The 22,047-nt window shown below is 40.7% G+C and overlaps 1 protein-coding gene across 1 annotated transcript; it reads right to left on the minus strand.

The window, feature by feature from the left end:
- Nucleotides 1-722: 722 nt before the first annotated feature.
- Nucleotides 723-21,849, minus strand: GRXCR2 (glutaredoxin and cysteine rich domain containing 2). The gene is made up of 3 exons (XM_063445244.1): nt 21,517-21,849; nt 15,325-15,528; nt 723-925 (listed from the first exon to the last, which is right to left on the minus strand). The coding sequence occupies exons 1-3, from the start codon at nt 21,847-21,849 to the stop codon at nt 749-751; spliced, it is 714 nt and encodes a 237-aa protein (XP_063301314.1). The 3' UTR covers nt 723-748.
- Between the last annotated feature and the right edge of the window lie 198 nt (nt 21,850-22,047).

The raw sequence follows: 22,047 nt of genomic DNA on the forward strand, positions 1-22,047 counted from the left end.
ATCTATGTAATTCAAAGAATCATGGGAGTTGTGGTTCAGCAACATCTGGGGAGGCCGGAGTTTGAGGACCCCTGCTATATTGCAATTCCCTTTCAAAAGCCCCTTTCCTTACTATTCCCTATATTGTGAATATACATATATTTGCTTTTGTGTCTCTTGAAGTATCTTCCTCTTAGTCTTTATTGTGATTAGTTATTGAGGTTGTGAAAACTCATCTATGATAAGGAACACAGGTACCAATTGTATATGTATTAATACTTGTCCATTGGCACTGGTTTTCCTCTTGCTATTTAAATTTTAAATGTGTGCTCCTATAAGGATAAGTGTTTGGATACTTTTACTGCCAACTTAAAATGTATGCAAAGTAGTTGGTACATTCACAGTTTAGTAATTGATACAAACCTATGGTGTTTTTCTGAGGAGCCTCATTTTCTTGCTGATGTGTATGTTCCATCCATAACAAGAATTTACACAAAAAACTTTGCATTGCTAGCTGTTGTAGACCACATTTACTAAATATATACTTCATTACAATATAAGGAGAAAAAAACATATCAACCGTTCATATGCCAAGCTGAATCTCAAGAGGAACTGATTACTAAAGTACCATGACTTTCATGTTGGAGAAAACACTCATTTGAACTAAAAATGTTAGACATATTTTGTACTTGGACATCTGTTTATTAACATCAATTTTAGAATTACAGATAGTATGTGCATAATGGTCCTTTATGATAGGAACTCAACTCTAATGGGCACAAGTCTGACATGGCTGCAGACCTTTTTCGTCACACGCAGGACACCGAAGAGCACGGTAAGACTCTTTGAACCTGTTTGCAAGCATTGAAAACTTGCTCCCATGACACAAAGAGCATGGGGCACATCCTGACCCTTTGCACTGCAAGCACTGGTGGATCTCGCCTTCCTGAAAGAAAATAAGGGCATCAAGTTAGATTGTCACTCAGAGCCATAGTCCAAGGCATAAAAAATAATTAAAAAACTTCAAGTGTATCACAATCAACCTTCCACATCCACATTGATGCTAATGAATCAAAACAAAGAAAAATAAAAAAGCGAGTGTTTTAAAAAGAAGATATCCCAAGACATCTGCTTGTTACTTTAAAAGAACATTTCATTTTCTCAATTCTGAATTGATGATAACTGCTTGTAATTGGCACAGTCGAGGGCACAAGAAAACTGTGTGTGTTTACCCTGAACATATTTATATAATGTTATCATGTACCCCTTAAGGCACTATGCTTCTAAAGTAATTGAAATACAGTTGTAATCAAAATTATCCAACCCCCAAGGAAACTCAGTTTTTAGGTCAAAATGTACAGACCTTCAGCTGTTTGCAATGAACAAATAAAACAAAATCAATTGAAATTGCTCAACACAACAAATGCTTCAAGTGGTTTCCCCAAATGCAACAAAAAATCCAACTTATGACTTCTCCAGTCCCAAAATTATTTAACCCCATCATGGCAAGCATCTTTAGTACTCAGTAAAGCACCCTTTTACCGTTATGACCAGCTGTATATGAGATGCATAGCCAGACACCAGCTTTTGGCAGCATTCCTAAAAAGTCTTAGCTTATTGCTCATAAGCAATGGCTTCCAGTTCAGTAATATTCTTGGATTTGCGTGCTGCAATCCCGCCAGAGATTTTCTATGGGGTCAAGTAAGGTCCAGTGGGCCCAAGCAAATGGTTGCCAATGGTCCAATCAATATTAAAGATGGCCCTGTGTACCTGATATTGGTGCAGATCAGGAAGTTCCCCCACCGGTCCACGAAGGATCGAGTGTTCGCCACTGTAGAATCTTACAAGACTTCTTCTGCAACCAAGCATTAATAGAATTTGAGGTATGTTTGGGTTTGGGAATATTGTCTTGTTGGAAGTTCCAATAACGTTCGTGCTTCAGCTTCCTCACAGACAGCATGACGTTTTCTCCTAGGATTTCCTGATACTTCAATGAATGCATCTTATCTTCCACACGCTGGAAGTTTCCAGTACCAGAACTGAGTCTTCTTTTCAGCGTATGTTTCATTCTTCTTCCTTCAGACATACTGCTGATCCATTGGGCTGAAACGTTCCAGTTTTGTTTCATTGCTCCATAGAAAAGAATCAATATTATTATGTGGCTTATTTATATGAATTTGAGTATATTGGAACCAACTTTTCTTGTGCTTTTGGGTCAAAAAACATGTACGTTTTTTTGCAGCCTCTCAAGGGTTTTTCACAACCTGCCTTCTCGGAAATCTTCTTGCAGCCTTAGATAGCTTCCTTTTTCTGCCCTGTCCAGGTAGTGTAACCACTGTAATTTCAACTTTGAACTTGCAAACTATGCTTCCATAGGGGTCTCTAGGAGCATTCAGTGCCTTTGCTATATTTTTGTATCCTGTTCCCTTGTTTGTGAAGAGCGATGATCTTAAGATGATCTTCTCTTAACAATTCTTTTGACTTAACCATATTACAAAGATGCAGTCAAACGTGGCACTCAACAAACCCTAGCCAGTTCAGGTATTTCAAGTGTTTCATCTTAAGCACACCTGTGCAACTAATGAAGGATTTTTTTGTTGCATCAGGTATGCTTGAGACAACACTTGCATATTAACAAAACTTGATGATTAGAGGTGCTTATCCTATTCCACATAAAATATTGAACTTTATTGAAAATGGTTGAAACCAGCTATCCCAAACTAAATAAGAGTGATAACTTACAAATGATTAAATGAGAAATACATTAGTCATATTGCCTCTCCATAGCTTGTAATGTTGGAAAACAAGATAACATTATCAATCCTCACTAGCCATATCAAACTTATACTGTGCTCAAGGACTCCATATTCATAATTTGCATTCAAGTTTCTCTAACAGAATATCACTGTCTTCTGCTTGCATCCTAGCAATATATAGCAGCCTGATTGAGTTGCTAATATAATAAATTGCAGTAATACCTGAACTCTGTATCACTAAAGGGAACTGCACACCTCAGCACTTTGGGAACAATATCTCCTACTACTACCACCATCTATGTGTATTATCTCACAGCTTGGGATCAATCTCTCCAAAATCCCACAAAGACCATCTCTCACTAGCTCAACCTAATCTTCTAAGCCTGCCTAAGACAAATGATAAAGTAGGTATAAGTGTTCAGTGCCCATTGTGAAAAACACACACAAAATAAAGTAAAGTAACATAACAGCCAATGCGTGTGTCGGTGCAACTGATGCACTTTCATCAGTTTGTTAGCTGAATTTTATGTAAGAAAAACAAGAATGGGAGATAAAAGGAAAAAATCAGAGAGGAAAAATGAGAAATGGGAAGTGATTAAAACTGTTGGAGAGAAACAATGATGTAAGTCTAGCAGTCTAGACTGAGGAAAGAAATGGGAGAGAGAAATCCAAATGTAAAAACTGATATTTGGTTTGGATGATGCCACGTCTGTCCAAACAACAGGTGACTGAATCAATCTGCGGGAGGAACATGCTCCTCCCATTCCAGTCCGAGAGGAATTTGTACCACATCTGGAGGTCAGCTGTCGCAGGACAGTCCAAAGATATGCGGACATAGTCATTAGAGAAGGTGGGGAACAGGGCGAGGAGCCTAGAAATGAAAGCCCTGCCCTGGGGGATTATGCTCCTGGCGAAATTTAGTGATTGTAATTCTTTACGATTGCAAGACCCCCTGTGCATGTAGTGACTAATATCGTGTAGGATGTGATTGATCTTGACTCTAGGGAGGCTGGCCATCATTGTTGATGAATCCAGCAAAATACCAAGAAAGTTTATGATCGTGTCCGGTCCTTTGGTTTTAGTGGGTGACACAGGGATACCAAGGGAGGTGAATAGCTTGACTGCTTTGTCTAGACTAAGTGGGGGGTTGGGATTAGATTTGATGAACAGAAAATCGTCTAAGTAATGTATCACATTTGGACACCTGCAGGTATTAAGGAGGAGCCAACACAAAGCTTCTGCGAACTTGTCAAAAATCCTCGGACTACTCTTGGCCCCAAAGGTGAGCTTTGTAAAAAAGTAGTAGGCGCCTTGCCACTTAACACCATGCAGGTGCCACAAAGAGGGGTGTATAGGTAACAATTTAAAAGCATTCAAATATCCGTCTTGCTAAGCCAAGCCCCCAATCCTGCCGATCTGATAGCCGCAATAGCGTCATCAATAGTGGAGTATTGAAGGAAAAATTCCTCAGATGGAATCAATGAGTTTAGGCTGGGAATGGCTGAAGAGTGGGGTGCGGATAGGTCAATGATGAGTCTTAGTTTCTCCCAATTTTTTACTGGAAACCAGCCCGATAGGGTTAGTTCTCCAGCTGGAAAAGGGGGGTTACAAAAAGGCCCAATGACAAACCCCTGATCCACTTCAAGTTGTAACAAGGTAGTGACTGAAGTAGGGTGAATAGTGGCAGACTGGAAATTGTGACACTCTAATACCCCTGTTGGCATGTAAATGAGCCCCTTGTGAAAACCCTGGGTGAGACCTGTGCATAAAAATTCCACAAGGTGTTTGGAGGGGTGAGTGGACAGCATACGTGCAAGTATAGGAACGTTCACCGGAGACAAATAAGGTTTCTGGTACATTTTATTTGGGCACATGGATTTTGCATGTGCCCTGAAACAATGCGAGCATACGTGTAATAAGCGGCAGGCGCTGTAACCGCAGGAGCCCTCATTGAAGTTGTTGCAAATCTGAGATTTGCCTAGGTACACTACTGGACGACCCAGTTTGTCTCTGGTCTGTTTCTCAGCCCTTGGGGGATGCTGTGAGGATGAACCGGGAGCGCTGTCCGGACAGAGGGGGAAAAGATTAGCTGCATGAGCGGGTGACGTACATAAGGCACAAGCTGGTGTCCTAAGCCCCGCGAAATGTCTGAGGAACAGTTCATTGTCCAGTTGGCTCCAATCCATCTGGATGCCGTACTGGGACAACGTGGCCGACACTTTTGATGAAAAGGACTTGTGGTAATCATAAAAATTATAGCCACCATACTTATTACCTAGGTCCACCAGCTTATGCATATATAGATCCAGTTCCCTCCTATGGGGATGAACCGTGCATAGAATATCCCTAAAGATACCGAAGGCCAGAACAAAATCGGGAATGGCCAGTTTCTTACTGAGTCTGGGGTCTCTGGCTTTTAAAACCACCGAGATGTCCCCGTAGTCATAAGAACGGTTTTCCACGACATCCTGGGAGGCAATGAGCAGTGAGACTAAGTTAACATCCTTGCCTTCCATGATGTCCTTTTTAAGATTAGCCGGAACCATGTGGGCAGGCTGCCTTGGTGGATATGGAATTACCCGCTATTGCTGTGGGTATGACCGGGATTACTTCGGTGAGAGGGCCAGGAGGCTGTACTGGGAAGCTATGGGCTTCTAGTCTCTCCAGCCTGTCGTTGACCTTCCCCATAGAAGAGATTAGGGAGGCAACCATAGCGTGGAGAGTCGGATCTTGAGAGCCGCTTGTGCCTTCCCCTGCGTCTGTATTAAGGGTATCGGTTCTTAGCAATTTGAACAGTTCTGCTTTCCTGGCAGTAGCCGGGAAAGGGATACTGCGTTTGCGTAATTCTGTAGTAATGCAGGGGATAGTCCATGATCTGATAGACGAGGGACTTCCCATGTCACCTTGCGAGTCGGGGTAACTGACCTAGCAGGGGTGCTAGGGATTGACATATCCTCACCATCGTCTGGGAGTTGGGACATACTGAAAATCTATAATAGACATTGTTGGTAACCAGGGGTGGGAAGTAACAGGTTGCTAGCTAGTGCCAGATGGCGAAAGATTATTCTAGGATTTGTGGCAGGTGAGACCCTGCTAGTGCCAAGTGGCTAGAGAGGCTCTATCTATGAGTTGGCACGAGGGGCAAGGTATCCTACAACGGTGATGGGACGTTGGCCTCTCCATGAGTAGACAGGGGGTATTTGGCGGTGACTGGTGTCACCCTCTCTATATAATTTGCGAGGCGACTAACTATGATTTGGCCCGAGGGGCGTATAGTACCTCGAAGTGGAGGATGGGAGTTGGCCTTGCGGACAGCTAGGACTATGGGGCAGGGAAAATATCTAAAAGGCTGTGTTGACAATAACGTGAAACTTCATACCTGCAGGATAAGTGAGCCCTGGCTTCTGTATGAGTGAAATCAGAGGTATCTTAAGTAGGGGGGCCTAGACTAGATGACCCGTCCAGGGGTATTCGGGGTTCCTGGAGGTATGAGAATTTTAGATAAGGTACTCTTGTAAGACATACACATAAGACTGTATAACTGAAAGTAATCAGCGCTTAGGGGGTGACTGCAAAGAGTACCGACCCCCATACAGACACAATGCTCCCAGCCATGTTTCTTTTAACATTAACGGGGATTAATTATCTTAAAACTTTAAAGTTTACAAATAGCAATGCAGATATAGTATGATATTATCTAACTATCAGTGAGTAATGCATATACTATTATAACTGCTATACCTGTAAAGCATGTAGTAATATATATATATATGTATTTAACACGAGTTCTACTTGCAGTAATTTATATACAGAACAATACAGCATTTAACCGAATTACAGGCATTGTAACTGAGACAAACTGGATATGTTGTATTATTTGCTTGTGACCCCACATTGGTGGTCCCTGTGGCTGAACTAGGAGTCAGCCAGCACCAGACCAGCACAACGCCCTCCCTCCCCCTTTAACCCGTGAGAAACAGCAGACCAGATCTACCCAGACAATCAGCCCACCTTCCCACGTTTAACTGTGTAATGCTGGCGGGAACAGGGACTCCTTACGATAAAGGAGTCTCTGAGGCCTGTTCCCGCCCGTGTCATGAGTTTACCCCGACAAGCCAGCCTCCCTTCCCCCTCAACATATGTATTGCCAGCGAGTAAGTTCCCCCTGGCTCACCGCAACGTCGAGTTGGGGAGCCGGTCGGGCTGGGGAGCCGGTGTGTAGGTGCTGGCATGCGCCGGGTACTCACGGAGTGACGTCGAAAAGGCGCCGTGTCTCACCGGAAGTGACGTAACGCAACAGGAAGCCGGAAGGGAAGAAGCCGACGAGTATCACTGCTGTTCGTCTAGACCAACGAAGGTAAGTAAGGAAAGGGGGTAGTCCCTTAAGTAGGTCTATAGCCCCTCCCACAACTTCAGGCCATGCATTCCAATATATATACATATCACGACTCTGAAGTTTCACTGCTCAATTCGCTGCAATTTAGGAATTAATTCAATATTGTTTCTGTTTATGTAGCTCTAGACGCACCTCTCCTGAGTGTGACTGACACAGCCTGCATTTTAAAAAAATGGTTTCACTTTCATTCAGATTTTACTTACTTTAAAAGTTTTTATCTCCTGCTCTGTAAATTGAACTTTAATCATACACAGGATGCTCCTGGCACTGTCTCTCCATTCAGTGTTAAACCATTTTAGAGTAGTTTAACACTAAACAAGGGTCCCTGGCCAACCATTGTCCATCCCATTCTGGAAGTGTGGCTAAGTCAGAGATTACACACTTCCTCGTAGTCATACCCTTCATACCATCAGTTGGAGCTCTGATAGGCTGAACACAGTCAGCTGACACTTGCAGCCAATCGCAACTTCCCATTACTTCTCAGGCTAATACTTTCTCATTAGCACAACAACGCAGAGGGAATGGACTGCTTGGGGCTGTCATTTAGCATTAAAACATAACAACATGAGAAAATGTTTAATACTGAATTAAATAGTTGCACTAGTGACTCCAGACACTATTACACATTTAATGAGATAAAGCAGTGTGGCGGAAACCGCCTCGCCACGGGGCATTGGAGGGGCCTGGCTGCCTGCCTCCTACCTGCTGACTATGGCCCCTGGAAAATTGGTACGTTTGAACTATATTTGGGCATGTTTTAGTTTATATTGCTGCTGCTGGCCCTTTTAGAATCATCCGTGGACATATTGGGACGTTTGGGAATAATGTCCCTTTAAGACTTTGTAACATATCACAGTAATACTGTCTTAAATATTATGTAGGTATTTATGTGTTTGGTTAAACTGGGGATATGTAGAAATGTGTGTTTTATGTGTTAAATGTATCAGTATGTAATTTTATGTCTTTTACTGTCTTTTTGTCTGCCATGTGGGTAATGGAGTTTTGCCTCAGTCCTTGGAGATAATTAGATTCCTTCCCCAATTATCTCCAGGCCAGAGGGGAGGGATTGTGAGGCATTGTGGGAGGTAACCGGTCTGAGCTGGAAAGTCATGCTGACAGGGGTTTTAAAAGATACTTTACTAACTTTTGAACCCCTGGTCTGATTCATGCCATTTTTTAATATGTTGTTCCCCTGAATGGATTGATTGTGGATATTTATTTTTATGTGAATGTGATGTATGGTTTTAGAGTTATGAAAGTTGGGTAGAAAGTATGTTTTAACTGTATGTATAATTGTGTTAAGTGTTAATCTAAGGGGAGGAGATGTGTGGGAGGTAACATCTATGCTATTGGATATTTTACACCTCCCCTGTGGGCAGGCTTAAATGTGTAAGATGGAAATAAAAGCCAGGCTGGATGTGCCAGTCCAGAGTTCCTGTTTTACCCTCAAAGTGAAGTGTTGTCTCATTATTGGGGAAGGATTTATTGCATGCTGTTCCAGTTGACTGCTAGGAGTGTAAGCCTATTCGTATGGTTTCCTATTCAATGGTCTACAGCATTCCTAGGCTTGAGAAGATTCATATGCTGCATCGGTTCGGTGATTGTGGTGTCTGCCAGAGTGCTTGGAGTCCTCAGGAAGCGCTAGGAGCATCCTTTAACGGAGGTACCCAGTCGGGGTGCCAGGCGATCCGTTACAAGCAGATACAGTGCCTACAGTTTCCCTTAAACTATTAAATGGCAGATAATTGAGCAGTGATATTGCAGGGGCATGATCTATACACCAAAACCACTTAATTAAGGTAAAGTAGTTTTGGTGTCTATAGTGTCCCTTTTATTTAATAACTCTGTTATTATGTGTGTCTTTGTGTGTCTGCTGTGCATTAGTGTGTTAGTTAGCCCACCAAAGTATATTGGAAAAGTTATTTTCTAAAAGGTGGAGCATACGTTTAAAAGATAAGGCATCACCAATGAAATGTACATGCTACTTCTACTAGTTTCCACGGTAATTGCCTCTTTTTTAATACTTTAGATCATTTTTTAGAACAGAATGCTAAATCTCCCCTTAATGTTTAGAACCACCCCATCTCCATGAATTTATCACCTGAAGGATAATTAAAAGTCACTTGCTTGTGTTGCGTACCTGTTTTCCAATGTGCTTAGGCCAAGTGAGGATCATGGGTATGTAGTTATCAGACACTTGTGATGCCAAGGTCACCAGATACTGCCATAAATAATCACCTCTCTCTAATCTCACTGCTAAATAATCTGGGTAATTTGGCTTGTCATCACAACTGGATTATGCCTTTAATTAGAATGTTGTGTTCATCCTTTGAGCCCTTGCTCTCTAAACAAGGACGCAACTCACAGATGAATAAATAAAGTATAACAACTGATATGTTCTACAATTAAATTATGTTTGCACATAAAGGACGCCGTAGCTTCTTGGAAGAAATCCTCAAATGGAGACAAATATGAAATGAGAGAATGGCACAATAGTAAGAATATATATGTAGTATCTATGATATTGGAGAAACAGAAAGAAATACATTTACAGGGTATACAGATATTAGTTAGCTCTACATCTGTTCGCTTGGGCCTAAGGATATGTAGTGTTTCTGGATGTATAGCTAACATGTATAGCTTGGAGGAAAGACGAGACAGGGGGAATATGATAGAAACATTTAAATACATAAAGGGAATCAACACAGTAAAGGAGAAGACTATATTTTAAAGAAGAAAAACTACCACAACAAGAGGACATAGTCTTAAATTAGAGGGACAAAGGTTTAAAAATATCAGGAAGTATTAATTTACTGAGAGGGTAGTGGATGCATGGAATAGCCTTCCAGCTGAAGTGGTAGAGGTTAACACAGTAAAGGAGTTTAACCCCTTAAGGATACATGACATGTGTGACATGTCATGATTCCCTTTTATTTCAGAAGTTTGGTCCTTAAGGGGTGAAAGGGACACTATAATCACCTGAACAACTTTAGCTTAATGAAGCAGTTTTGGTGTATAAAACATGCCCCTGCAGCCTCACTGCTCAATCCTCTGCCATTTAGGAGTTAAATCCCTTTGTTTATGAACCCTAGTCACACCTCCCTGCATGTGACTTGCACAGCCTTCCATAAACACTTCCTGTAAAGAGAGCCCTATTTAGGCTTTCTTTATTGCAAGTTCTGTTTAATTAAGATTTTCTTATCCCCTGTTATGTTAATAGATTGCTAGACCCTGCAAGAGCCTCCTGTATGTGATTAAAGTTCAATTTAGAGATTGAGATAAAATTATTTAAGGTAAATTACATCTGTTTGAAAGTGAAACCAGTTTTCTTTTCATGCAGGCTCTGTCAGTCATAGCCAGGGGAGGTGTGGCTAGGGCTGCATAAACAGAAACAAAGTGATTTAACTCCTAAATGACAGTGAATTGAGCAGTGAAATTGCAGGGGAATGATCTATATACTAAAACTGCTTTATTTAGCTAAAGTAATTTAGGTGACTATAGTGTTCCTTTAAGTATGGGTGGGATAGGCATAAGGCTATCCTAACTATAAGATAAGGCCAGGGACTAATGAAAGTATTTAGAAAATTGGGCAGACTAGATGGGCCGAATGATTCTTATCTGCCGTCACATTCTATATATATATTACTGTCTACCTCTACACACTATTGTGGACCTCCCATTGAGTACACTATGGAATTGCTTTCATTGGCACTATGAAACAACTATTTTAGGTTCGAGACTAAATGGTTCCTACAAGTTTCTGGCACATCTATGGGGGCAGCGATGGCCCCCATGTATGCCAACACGTTCATGTACGATTTTGTCATACTGACACGATACCAGAACCAAATAGTATGATATTATCGATTTATCGATGACATCTTAGTACTCTGGAATGGAACACGTGAAGAAGCGGACATACTGATTGAATATGTCAATAACTTACCCACACCAACTAAAGTGACCTCACATATTGATTCTAAAAATGTCCAATTCCTTGACATAGAATTATCTATCATCAATCACAAACTTGAGTACAAGTTGTACACTAAACCTACGGACCGGAACACCATTTTGCACTCAGACAGTTTCCACCCGCCACATTTGAAAAAATCATTAGCACTCTCTCAATTCTTGAGAGTATATAGGAACAACTCTCAAGAAGAACAACGGGAGGAACAATTAAGAATGATGTACTCTAAGTTTGTAAAGAGGGGTTATAGGCGCCCTATATTGGAAAACGCTCTGTGTCAAGCTAAAGAGCAATATTATAATAAGGGAAGAACCTCTCCAAAGGAATCATTAAAAAGAATAGTATTTCCCATGAAATTACACTCCGCAAGTAAGGAAATAACGGAGTCCATCAGCCGAAACTGGAACATGTTACAACAAGACCCGACGCTTCCAAAAGAATTAACATCTAAACCCATGTTCTGCTACAAGAGAAACAGGAATTTAAGGGATTTATTAGTTAAAACAGATCCCATCCATTTGTCACGTCTAAACATTTGTTATGAAGGAACACAACTGCAGATTTCGTATAGTTTGAATATTTATTAAAGAAAGTAAAAGGTAAAGACTTTAATTCCAATTTACAGGTACTGTAGCTTTAAGTAGTAAACGATAACTGAAGTCCACAATTACAGGCACTGTAGCTTTAAGTAGTAAATGATAACTGAAGTCCACAGTTACAGGCACTGTAGCTTTAAGTAGTAAACGATAACTGAAGTCCACAATTACAGGCACTGTAGCTTTAAGGAGTAAACGATAGTAAATTGCAGACACTGAATCAATAAGGAGTCTCTTAGTAGAGTTAACGGTTTAGGTGATAAGTAATTACAATAGCTGTTCCATACTTTAACTGAAGCAAGACAGATGCAGATAACTGATATGAAGTATGAGTTGAAGTTAGCTGTAACGGGATTGTTTTTACCGAAGGACTTTTGGAGACAGGTAATAACAGCTTTTAGATGCAACTCTTATCACATTGGTTTTACTTAGCTTCCGGCATATAGAACACTGGTTCCCGAGATCTCCTCAGAGGCGTATGAAGAGTGTTTAATCTTTAGTCGTGGATGAGGAGAGGTGAAGGGAACTTTGCAGAGTCTTTCAGTCCGGTCTGGTAGCAGAGGCTTTCACAACGAAGTTGTAGCCGGGTTGTGAGTAAGGAACGTAGTTCAATAATCCAGCTTAGATCAGCTGGTGCAGTCAGATTAAATAGGCAGACCGTGTCATAAAGGGGTGTGGCTAGGCTCCGTGGAACCAGGAAGTAAGAGGATACCATAGTTAAGGCATGACTCCATTGCTATAATCCCTCGCAAATAGGGAAGACAAACAATGGATGCATCAGATGCCTAGGGTGTGTAACCTGAGGGCATATAATTCCATCGAAGACATTCTCTCACCCACATACGGGGAAACTTTATAAGATTGCCCATAGGATACACTGTCGCACAGAATTTGTCATATATAAACTCACATGTACTTGTGGACTGAGTTATATAGGAAAGACAGAGACAGCTCTGTGCGAGAGAATCAGAGGCCACAGGTCAAGTATCCGCCTTGCCTATCGTGATGGCAGATCGGACAAACCTGTGGCCAGACATTTCTTGGAAAAGCAACACCCACTTTCTACTCTGCGGTGTGTGGCATTTGACCATGTTCCTCCGTCTGTCAGAGGGGGAAATCGAGAAAAACTTCTCTTACAAAGAGAGACTTATTGGATAATGGAATTGGACACTTTGTCTGCGAAAGGCCTAAACGAAAAATGTTCTTTTACCTTGTTTCTATAATCATTTAATTATTCTTGCACTGCAATATCCACCTAATTCAATTGGAGCTTATGACATTTTTCCATAGGGACCTCACTAGGGAAGATTTCCCCTGGTGATGATCCCCTGGAGAAACTATTTTTAAGTTTCTTTGAAACAACAATGTTATTAACTTAGTTTAGGCATTTAACAATATTGTAAATTATGGCACTTAAACACTCATCAACAGCTACAGACATAAATATCAGGACAGATAGGGGTACTGGTACTTACATTACCTTTTGAATATTTAGATTGCTCTAGATGAGGGGTTTCATTAAGAATTAAATAGCCCTTCCTTAACTAGTAACACATAATCACATGGGTAGTAACTCATTACACTTATTAATGATATGGACACACACCATATAATCTCCATCAGGTTTGTATATCTTTAGATTTTTGTGCACTATGGATTATCTTTTTAGATACTGTAATATATTGATATTTAGGATATAAAAATCCATAACACTAAATTGTAACACATTAGATTCACAAATGACCACATTGGAGTGGCACATTTGATAAATTATGTGATCATTTCACTATATGATTGTTATTTGAATTTCCATGTTTTCACTCATTTATTTGTTATTTTAATTTTTATGTTTTCACTTATTTATATGTTATTAATTTACTAGATCCCCTAAGAATGTAGCATATTGTATTATGTTACTTTGTTTATTGTTAATCCTCATCTACCCCTGTTTGCACGGTCGTTACCGGTTGCCATAGCAACCGATCACTACATTATGGCGTGGGTGGCCTCGTTTATGAAAGGAGCGTTTCTCCCACCGGTAGCAGGTTACACATTAGCAACCATAGCCGATCGCATCGGCGGTTGCTTAGAAACTGTGACGCTTCCGAGGCTGAGACATGGCCCCCCCTCCATCACATGATGCGGAAGTCTGGATTGCTGAGACACATGCGCTATGATGCCGGGTACACGCCGTGCAGGAGGAGTGATGAGCTACAGCTGATATGGTGAGTGCTTATTGGAAGAGATGTCCTATATATGTTTGTTTTTTGCAATATTTTATGCCTTGTGTGTCCTGATGAAAGCTCCGACCGGAAGCTGAAACGTTGACTTATTCTACCTACAAATAAACTGGATGAATTTATTCCAAGAGTGCCGGTAATTCTTTTTTGATTGATATATATATATATATATATATATATATATAATTTCACTCACTCACATTTAATGGTGCCTTTTGATAGCTCCCAGTAAATAGTGTGAAGTGGTATAATCCCAACTCTTGTATATACTGGTGGATAGGGTCTTCACTGTGGTAGCATGTGAATAAAAGCAGAAATTAGTTATAGTGCTCACTGTAACTATAAACGATGCAAAGTAATTGGAAATGTGTGGTTTGGGGTGAATGGGCTTAGTAATTCACACAGGGTCAGGCAGACAAGCATTAACCAAAATAGGTTCAGGCAGGCCAGAGTTAACCACAGCTGGTTCAGGCAGGCAAGGGTTAAATAAGGCAGGTTCATGCAGGCAAGGGTAAACCAGGCCAGGTTCAACCAAGACAGGTTTGGGCAGGTAGGCAAAGGTTAGCCAAGGCAGAGTAGGCTTGTAATTCCTAGGGAGTTCACAAGACTGCTGAGCAAATAACCCAGGGTGGTTCGACTTTAAATAGGGGAGAGGAAATAGGAAGCCTCCCACGAGGAGAGGTCTCTGGGCCTATATAGGTAGAAGGCCCTTCTAGTGAGTAAAGGTGCCCACACCCCCTTTGTGGGCAGGGCACTATGTCCATGTTTGCCTCCAACCAGTTGTTCCCACAATGCTCCTGCATTTCCCACCATGGATCCCCCAGGCTTCTGACACCCTGAGCGGATCATGGAGCAGTGTGGGGAACATAGTGCTTGTGCTGCAAAGGGTACCTGCCGTAGGAGAGGCAGGCCGGAGACCAGACAAGTCTCTGACCGGAAAAGAGAGACTCCAGTATGGGTTGTCTGATCTGCCTTCTTTATCTTTATCTCTCTACAAGTGCTAGAAATCTACCATCCCTTATTCTCCTAGAAATTAAATTATGTACGTTGTAAAATTTGAAATGTCACATTGGGAACAAAGTAGTATTATAGCTTAACATTAAAATTATTTTTCTTTCTTTCTAAGTATCAAAATGTTATCCTTAATAATATACAACATTGTTTAAAAAAACAAAATGTGCTGTAAATGTTGCTTAATTGGTATTGTTTAATAGAAGAACAGATTTTAGTGTGTTGGACGCAATCACACTTATTATCGTAATTAAAAAGTCTGAATTATTTGTTTTGTATAACTCAAAGCATAAAACTAGTTTAATGTGAACACTACAAGTCTGCATTATCATTAATGTAGTGAGGAGTGTATTAAAACATTTATATGACTTACCTTTATATCTTCCCTAGGAGTTTGAGGATTTTCATATCTCTCCTCTGGTGTCAACAATATATTTCTTTTGATCGTTTGCTTTTCTTCTTTCTGATAGCATCTTTGATTTTCAGAGATATCTCCTATTCTGCTTACTGGAGTTCGGATAATCTTTAAATTATTAGTGTAAATTATTATCTTGCCAAAATCGATCACGTTAGATGTCTATAAAACACAATAACACATATGAATATATTTTAAAAATTGTTTATACAGAAAAAAATATACAAACTGTACTGTGCATTTATTTATCAGTCGGTAGCAAAAAAATTTTGTTTACACCACTGCAAACCCTCCCAGTGCTCAAATAATGTTAGAGTTATTCACTAATGTATTACATTTTAGGAATTCAAATCTAATTTCAAAACTTAGACCAAAATAGCAATACCGAATACACACCTGACATGGATTATTTTTGTTTTAATCAATTGTTTTAGCCTAAAATTGGAAATTAACAAGTGTGATGTATGGACTGTTGGGCTGTGTACCTGTGTAACAAGGCTGCAATATGGAGATCCTGCTATGTATGTATTAATAAAGTGAGTACTTCGTTATACGGGAATTATTGTCTGATTTGTACAAAACATCACAACAAGGTTATTCACCAATGAATGAATTGAGTTAAAGGGACACTCCAAGCACAATAACTACTACAGCCTTTAGCACATTTTAACAACTTTCTTGAGCACCTGTGCCTCATCCAGTCTTCTCCAGTAGAGTAATTTGGATGTCACTTTAAAGCAAAGCGGGACCCATGGAGGATCACAATCATTGGGTGAGAGCATTACCCAATTACTGGGTGATATCGGTACTGCTTTGCTCTAGAGCAGGCTTTTCCAAGGCCCTCCAGATGTTGCTGAACTACAACTCCCATGATTATATGAATGAAATAGGCTGAGAATCATGGGAGTTATAGTTCTGAAACATCTGGAGAGCCGGAGTTTGGGGAAGCCTGCTCTAGAGTGACATACAGAAGGACCCATATAAGTATGTTTGTTGTGTGTGTGTGTGTGTCTGTATGTGTATGCCTGTCTGTTTTTATGTATGTGTCTTTGTATGTTTGTGTGTCTTGTGTGTGTGTGTCCGTCTGTATGTATGTATGTATGTATGTATGTATCTATCTGTGTCTTGTATGTATGTATGTGTGCCTGTCTGTTTGTATGTGTCTTTGTATGTATGTTTGTCGTGTGTGTGTCTGTCTGTCTGTGTCTGTATGTGTGTGTGCCTGTCTGTTTTATGTATGTATGTGTGTCTTGTGTGTGTGTGTGTGTGTGTGTGTCTGTATGTGTGTGCCTGTCTGTTTTTATGTATGTATGTATGTATGTGTCTTTGTATGTTTGTGTGTCTCTGTGTGTATGTTTATGTGTGTGTGTGTGTGTCTGTATGTATGTGTGCCTGTCTGTCCGTTTGTATGTATGTGTGTCTTGTCTGTATGTATGTGTGCCTGTCTGTTTGTATGTGTCTTTGTATGTATGTTTGTCGGGTGTGTGTCTGTCTGTCTGTGCCTGTCTGTATGTGTGTGTGTGCCTGTCTGTTTTATGTATGTATTTGTATGTGTGTGTGTGTATGTGTGTCTGTCTGTATGTGTCTTTGTATGTATGTGTCGTGTTTGTGTCTGTCAAGGGGGGGAGGGGGCTATGGATCAGTTTCGCACCGATGCCCCATGGGTTATGTGTACGCCACTGGTTCTGATGCTTGAAGTGTTCCTTTAACCCCTTAAGGACACATGACATGTGTGACATGTCATGATTCCCTTTTATTCCAGAAGTTTGGTCCTTAAGGGGTTAAAGAGGAAATTTCACTTTAGAATTTAGCACAACCAAATAGGTAAGTAAAAATGAAATATTAGTGTGTAAATTTCTTTAAAATTCTTTATAAATATTTTTTTTTATTGATAGTTACATGTACACCAATTACAGCATATGAGATAGTGATGTCCGTATGCGTGTTTACATCACTGCATGCTAGAGAAATCTCTGATCACACATGCACTGGTACAGAAATTCTGCATAGATGACCAAGCTGAGCACACCTGAGGTGATAAGGCTATCCAGAATGTGGAGGTCCTTCAGAGGTAAGTTTTTTTACTTACCTACATAGTTACATAGTTTATGAAGAAGAGGAAGAGGCTATAGTGTTGGGCTAACCAGCACTAAAGCCTCATAGAAGGTTACATGAGATATTCAGGGGCATAACCCTGGGTAAATATGAGTGTGTGTTGGTTCCACATACTTTAAGTGAGTGGTTTCCCTACCCCATTCCTTTGTGTTTCATATAGTTCCATAGTTCCATAGCTGAAAAGAGACTTGCGTCCAAGTTCAGCCTTCCTCACATATGTTTTTGCTGTTGATCCAAAAGAAGGCAAAAATCCCAGTCTAAATCGCTTCCAATTTTGCAACAGACTAGGAAAAAAATATTTTTTGACCCCAAAATGGCAGTCAGATATCTCTTTGGATCAAGCAGCTATTACCCCACTAATTAGAAATTATATCCCTGTATGTTATGTTTTTGGAAGTATTTATCTAATTGCTGTTTAAACATCTCTATGGACTCTGATAAAACCATCTCTTCAGTCAGAGAATTCCATTGCCTTATTGCTCTTGCTGTACAAAAACCTTTTCTTTGCCTTATATTAAATCTCCTTTCTTCCAGCCTAAATGCTGGACCTCGTGTCCTACTTATAGCCGTGTTTATGAATAGATTTCCAGATAATGGTTTGTACCGAATATATTTGTATAATGTGATCATATCCCCTCTGAGGTGCTGTTTTTTCGAAACTAAAGAGATTTACATTTTTAACATTTCTTCGTAACTAAAATGCTCCATTCCTTTTATCAGTTTTGTAGCTCATCTCTGAACTTTTTCTAGTGCTGTGATATCCTTTTTTAAAACAGGTGCCCAAAATTGCACAGCATATTAAAGGTGTGGTCTTAACAGCGATTTATAAAGAGGCAAAATGATATTTTCGTCCTGAGAATTTATGCCCCTATTTATACGTGACAAAACCTTACTGGCCTTAGCAACGGCAGATTGACATTGCATATTGCTGCCTAATTTGTTGTCTATAACAATCCCAAATCCTTCTCGTGTCTTGTTATCCCTAATTCACTACCATTTAGGGTGTAAGTTGCTTGTGCATTCTTGATCCTGAAGTGCATAACTTTGCATTTCTCTACATTAAATTGAATCTGCCATTTTAGTGCCCAGTGCCCCAATCTATCTAAATCATTCTAAATATCCTGCTCACATTTTATTACTTTACAACGTTTTGTGTCATCTGCAAACACTAAAATATGTCTTCCAATGCCTATTTCAAGATCATTTATAAATATGTTAAATAGAAGAGGTCCCAACATCGAACCCTGAGGGATTAAAATTACCACTTTTGTCCAGCTGTCTACCTACACTTCTTTATACACCCAAATAAACTTTTGAAATAGAGTTTACTGGGGAGAAGGAACAAGGAACTATTACTTTTTGGGAAATTCTGCTTTAATATCACAAACCTATATTTTGTTCTCTACAAACTCAGTACTATCACATACAGCCACTAGGGATGTCAAAATAAAATGTATAACAATATGAATTATGTCTAATAGTTAGATTTGTTCACTCGCTTTTGGCTGAATTGCAGTTCTTGAGAATTTCTTGCCTCTGAAGCAGCATATGGACATATAATTGAGAAAATGACAGTGACAAGTGCGATTGACGAGCATGTTCATTTTCTTCGGGATTCTGAGTTTCACCCATAACACCAAAAAGAGGGATGATTGATTGGGAAAAAAAATGATTGCTGGTTAGAGGACATACACTAAATGTTGAAATGTTGGGTTTATATGTATATATATATATATATATATATTTTTTATTATTTATTTTTTTATTGGTCCTCCTCTTTTTTCCCACTATTGGGTACTTTCTCTCACTTGATCTGCAAACCAAATGGCAGGAAAATTAGCATATCAGTGCTTCAATATTGGTTTGTCCAAATTGTTCCCCTTAATATTGATATATTGATTATGGACAATATTTGTACAAGCCAAACAGTCAAATGTACTAGTAGTTCCCAGTAGATTGCTCTTCAGCGAGGCATGGACTTAACTAGCAGTGGCCTGAGAGCAGGGGCGTATTAGCCGCGAGGCAAACAAGGCATTTGCCTTGGGCGGCATTTTCCAGGGGGCGGCAAAAAACGCCGCCCCCAAATGCCCAGGGCAAATGCCTTGTTAGCCTCGCGGCTAACTGACATGCTGGGCGGTCGGGCGGCGAGGGAGCACTTCCAGAGGTGTGTTTCCCTGGTGGTCCAGTGGCTGCTGGGCTGGGCGGCGCGGCCGGCGAGGGAGCACTTCCTCTGAGCTGTCTGCTCAGCTCCCTCGCGCGCCGCCCGCAGAGTGAGGCTGGAAGGCGGAGCCGGAATATGACGTCATATTCCGGCTCCCAGCCTCACTCTGCGGGCGGCGCGCGAGGGAGCTGAGCAGACAGCTCAGAGGAAGTGCTCCCTCGCCGGCCGCGCCGCCCAGCAGCCACTGGACCACCAGGGAAACACACCTCTGCAGAGACACCCCCCCCCCCCAGCATTCCCAAAGGTAAGGAGGCTGGGGGGGGTGTTTAAATAAATTAAAAAATTTTTTTAATGTGGGTGAGAGTGAGTGTGAGAGTGAGTCTGTGAGTGTGAGAGTGAGTCTGTGAGTGTGAGAGTGAGTCTGTGAGTCTGAGAGTGAGTGTGAGAGTGTGAGAGTGAGTCTGTGAGTGTGAGAGTGAGTCTGTGAGTGTGAGAGTGAGTCTGTGAGTGTGAGAGTGAGTCTGTGAGTCTGAGAGTGAGTGTGAGAGTGAGTCTGTGAGTGTGAGAGTGAGTCTGTGAGAGTGAGTCTGAGTGTGAGAGTGAGTCTGTGAGAGTGAGTGTCTGTGAGAGTGTCTGTGTCTGTGAGAGTGACTGTGACTGAGAGTGTCTCTGTGTGTGTGTCTGTGAGAGTGTCTGTGACTGTGAGAGTGTCTGTGACTGTGAGAGTGTCTGTGAGAGTGTCTGTGTCTGTGAGAGTGTCTGTTAGTCTGTGTGTGTGTCTGACTGTGTGTCTGACTGTGTGTGTTTGCCTGTGAGTGTGTGTGTCTGCTAGTGAGTGAGTGTGTGTCTGTTAGTGTGTCTGTTACTGAGTGTGAGTGTGTCTGTTAGTGTGTGTGTATCTGTCAGTGAATGTGTGTGTGTGTGTATTTAGAATGCGGGGCAGGGGGAAGGGTTGGGTGGGGTGGCGTGGGGGGGTGGGAGGGGGGCGCCTGATTTTGTCCTGCCTAGGGCAGCACAAAACCAGAATACACCACTGCCTGAGAGAAGCACTTCAGACATCTAATTCACTTCCTGATCAGTCACAACTTGCATCTTCTGGAGTTTTCTGCAGTATGTGATTATCTCAGAATGTGCCCATGTTTTACTTCCTTTTGTTACTCATCTTTATTTATGTTGTGGAGCTTATTGCAATAGGTCACCATAGGCTTCTCTAAATATCCTATTACATAATTTTACCATTATGCATTTCATAAACCATCTATAACAATACCTGGAGATTATAGTTGCCCGGCCTTCCCCTTTTGGATCTCCTGTCTAAGAGTGTTCTGTGCTATAATAAACTCCAGGTCATCACTGGGACTATATTTGTTACCCCAGGCTTCCACTGGTAGGCATGCACAGACTTGTCGTCTCTCTCTGTTCCTTGTAAACATTGTCCCTTTCCTTACCTTGTCCCACTCACTTGTGATCTTCCCTTCGTCTTTATCTCAGTCTGGCATATGGGTAATTTATTTTCTATTATTAACCAAATATTTTAAAGCAGAATCACTCAGTAAAAGATCTATTGTTACTTTTCCAAATATTTAAGAATTTCTGTTCAGATGTTGCATTTTACCAGCCAGTGTGAACCTACTCATCTTTCAGCTCCTCATTTGATGATGCTAAAATTAGCACAGGATACAGGATACAGGCAGGGAATATTTTTCAATCAATAATTTCTCCAGTAATACAACAAAACATTTTATAGTTAAATCTGTTTGAATTTATATTTGTGTAGTCTAAAAAATATTTGCTTTAGTAATTACCTTATTTGTTTTTTTTTTTTTTTTACAAATAATACATCATTGGTTGCATTTAGAATGAATTTTACTTACTTTTTTGTCAAACCCATGGCATTCTGAGAATAATGGGTCACTAGCTAATCTGTAAGACGTGCCATCTCTGAAAACACTGATCCTCTGTGCCGTAAGACGAGTGGTGGGATAGAACCGAGGATGGACTTCTCCTTCGCTGTAGTAATGTTCTGATGCCTCAAAAGTGTCATGTAGAAAACTATGTGGATATTCCTCCTCAGGTAACTCCAGCTCATGGCCATCTTCAAAGACCTGTTTCAGAACCCGACCACTGTACGCAGAAGATATTTTAAATCTAACCTTCCTTGGTCTTTCTTCATATCTTTGGTCTAACTTTCTCTGAAGTTCCTCCATAGAAGAGAGGGTTCTGTTCACTTCGCACCAATTTTGTTTTTTATGTATAATCCCAGGTATGTGTATACGCGCACTACACCTGTTGTCTGACTTCATTTGTCCCTTCAAGAAATAAATAATTCAGAAAAGGCTTAGGATCATCTCACATAGCAGCAGTATCGCCATGACCTTATAAATATTTAATAAATACTCGTGAAA

The sequence above is a fragment of the Pelobates fuscus genome, chromosome 3, assembly GCF_036172605.1.
Source record: "Pelobates fuscus isolate aPelFus1 chromosome 3, aPelFus1.pri, whole genome shotgun sequence".
NCBI lineage: Eukaryota > Metazoa > Chordata > Amphibia > Anura > Pelobatidae > Pelobates > Pelobates fuscus.

What these genes read in the sequence shown, in the direction of transcription:
- GRXCR2 (XM_063445244.1), bottom strand. Translation starts at nt 21,849, where the DNA reads ATGGAGGAACTTCAGAGAAAGTTAGACCAAAGATATGAAGAAAGACCA. An exon ending in GCCATGGGTTTGACAAAAAA is followed by an intron (nt 15,529 to 21,516) that starts GTAAGTAAAATT and finishes TGTGTTTTATAG; the next exon opens with ACATCTAACGTGATCGATTT. An exon ending in CTCCTAGGGAAGATATAAAG is followed by an intron (nt 926 to 15,324) that starts GTAAGTCATATA and finishes ATTTTCTTTCAG; the next exon opens with GAAGGCGAGATCCACCAGTG.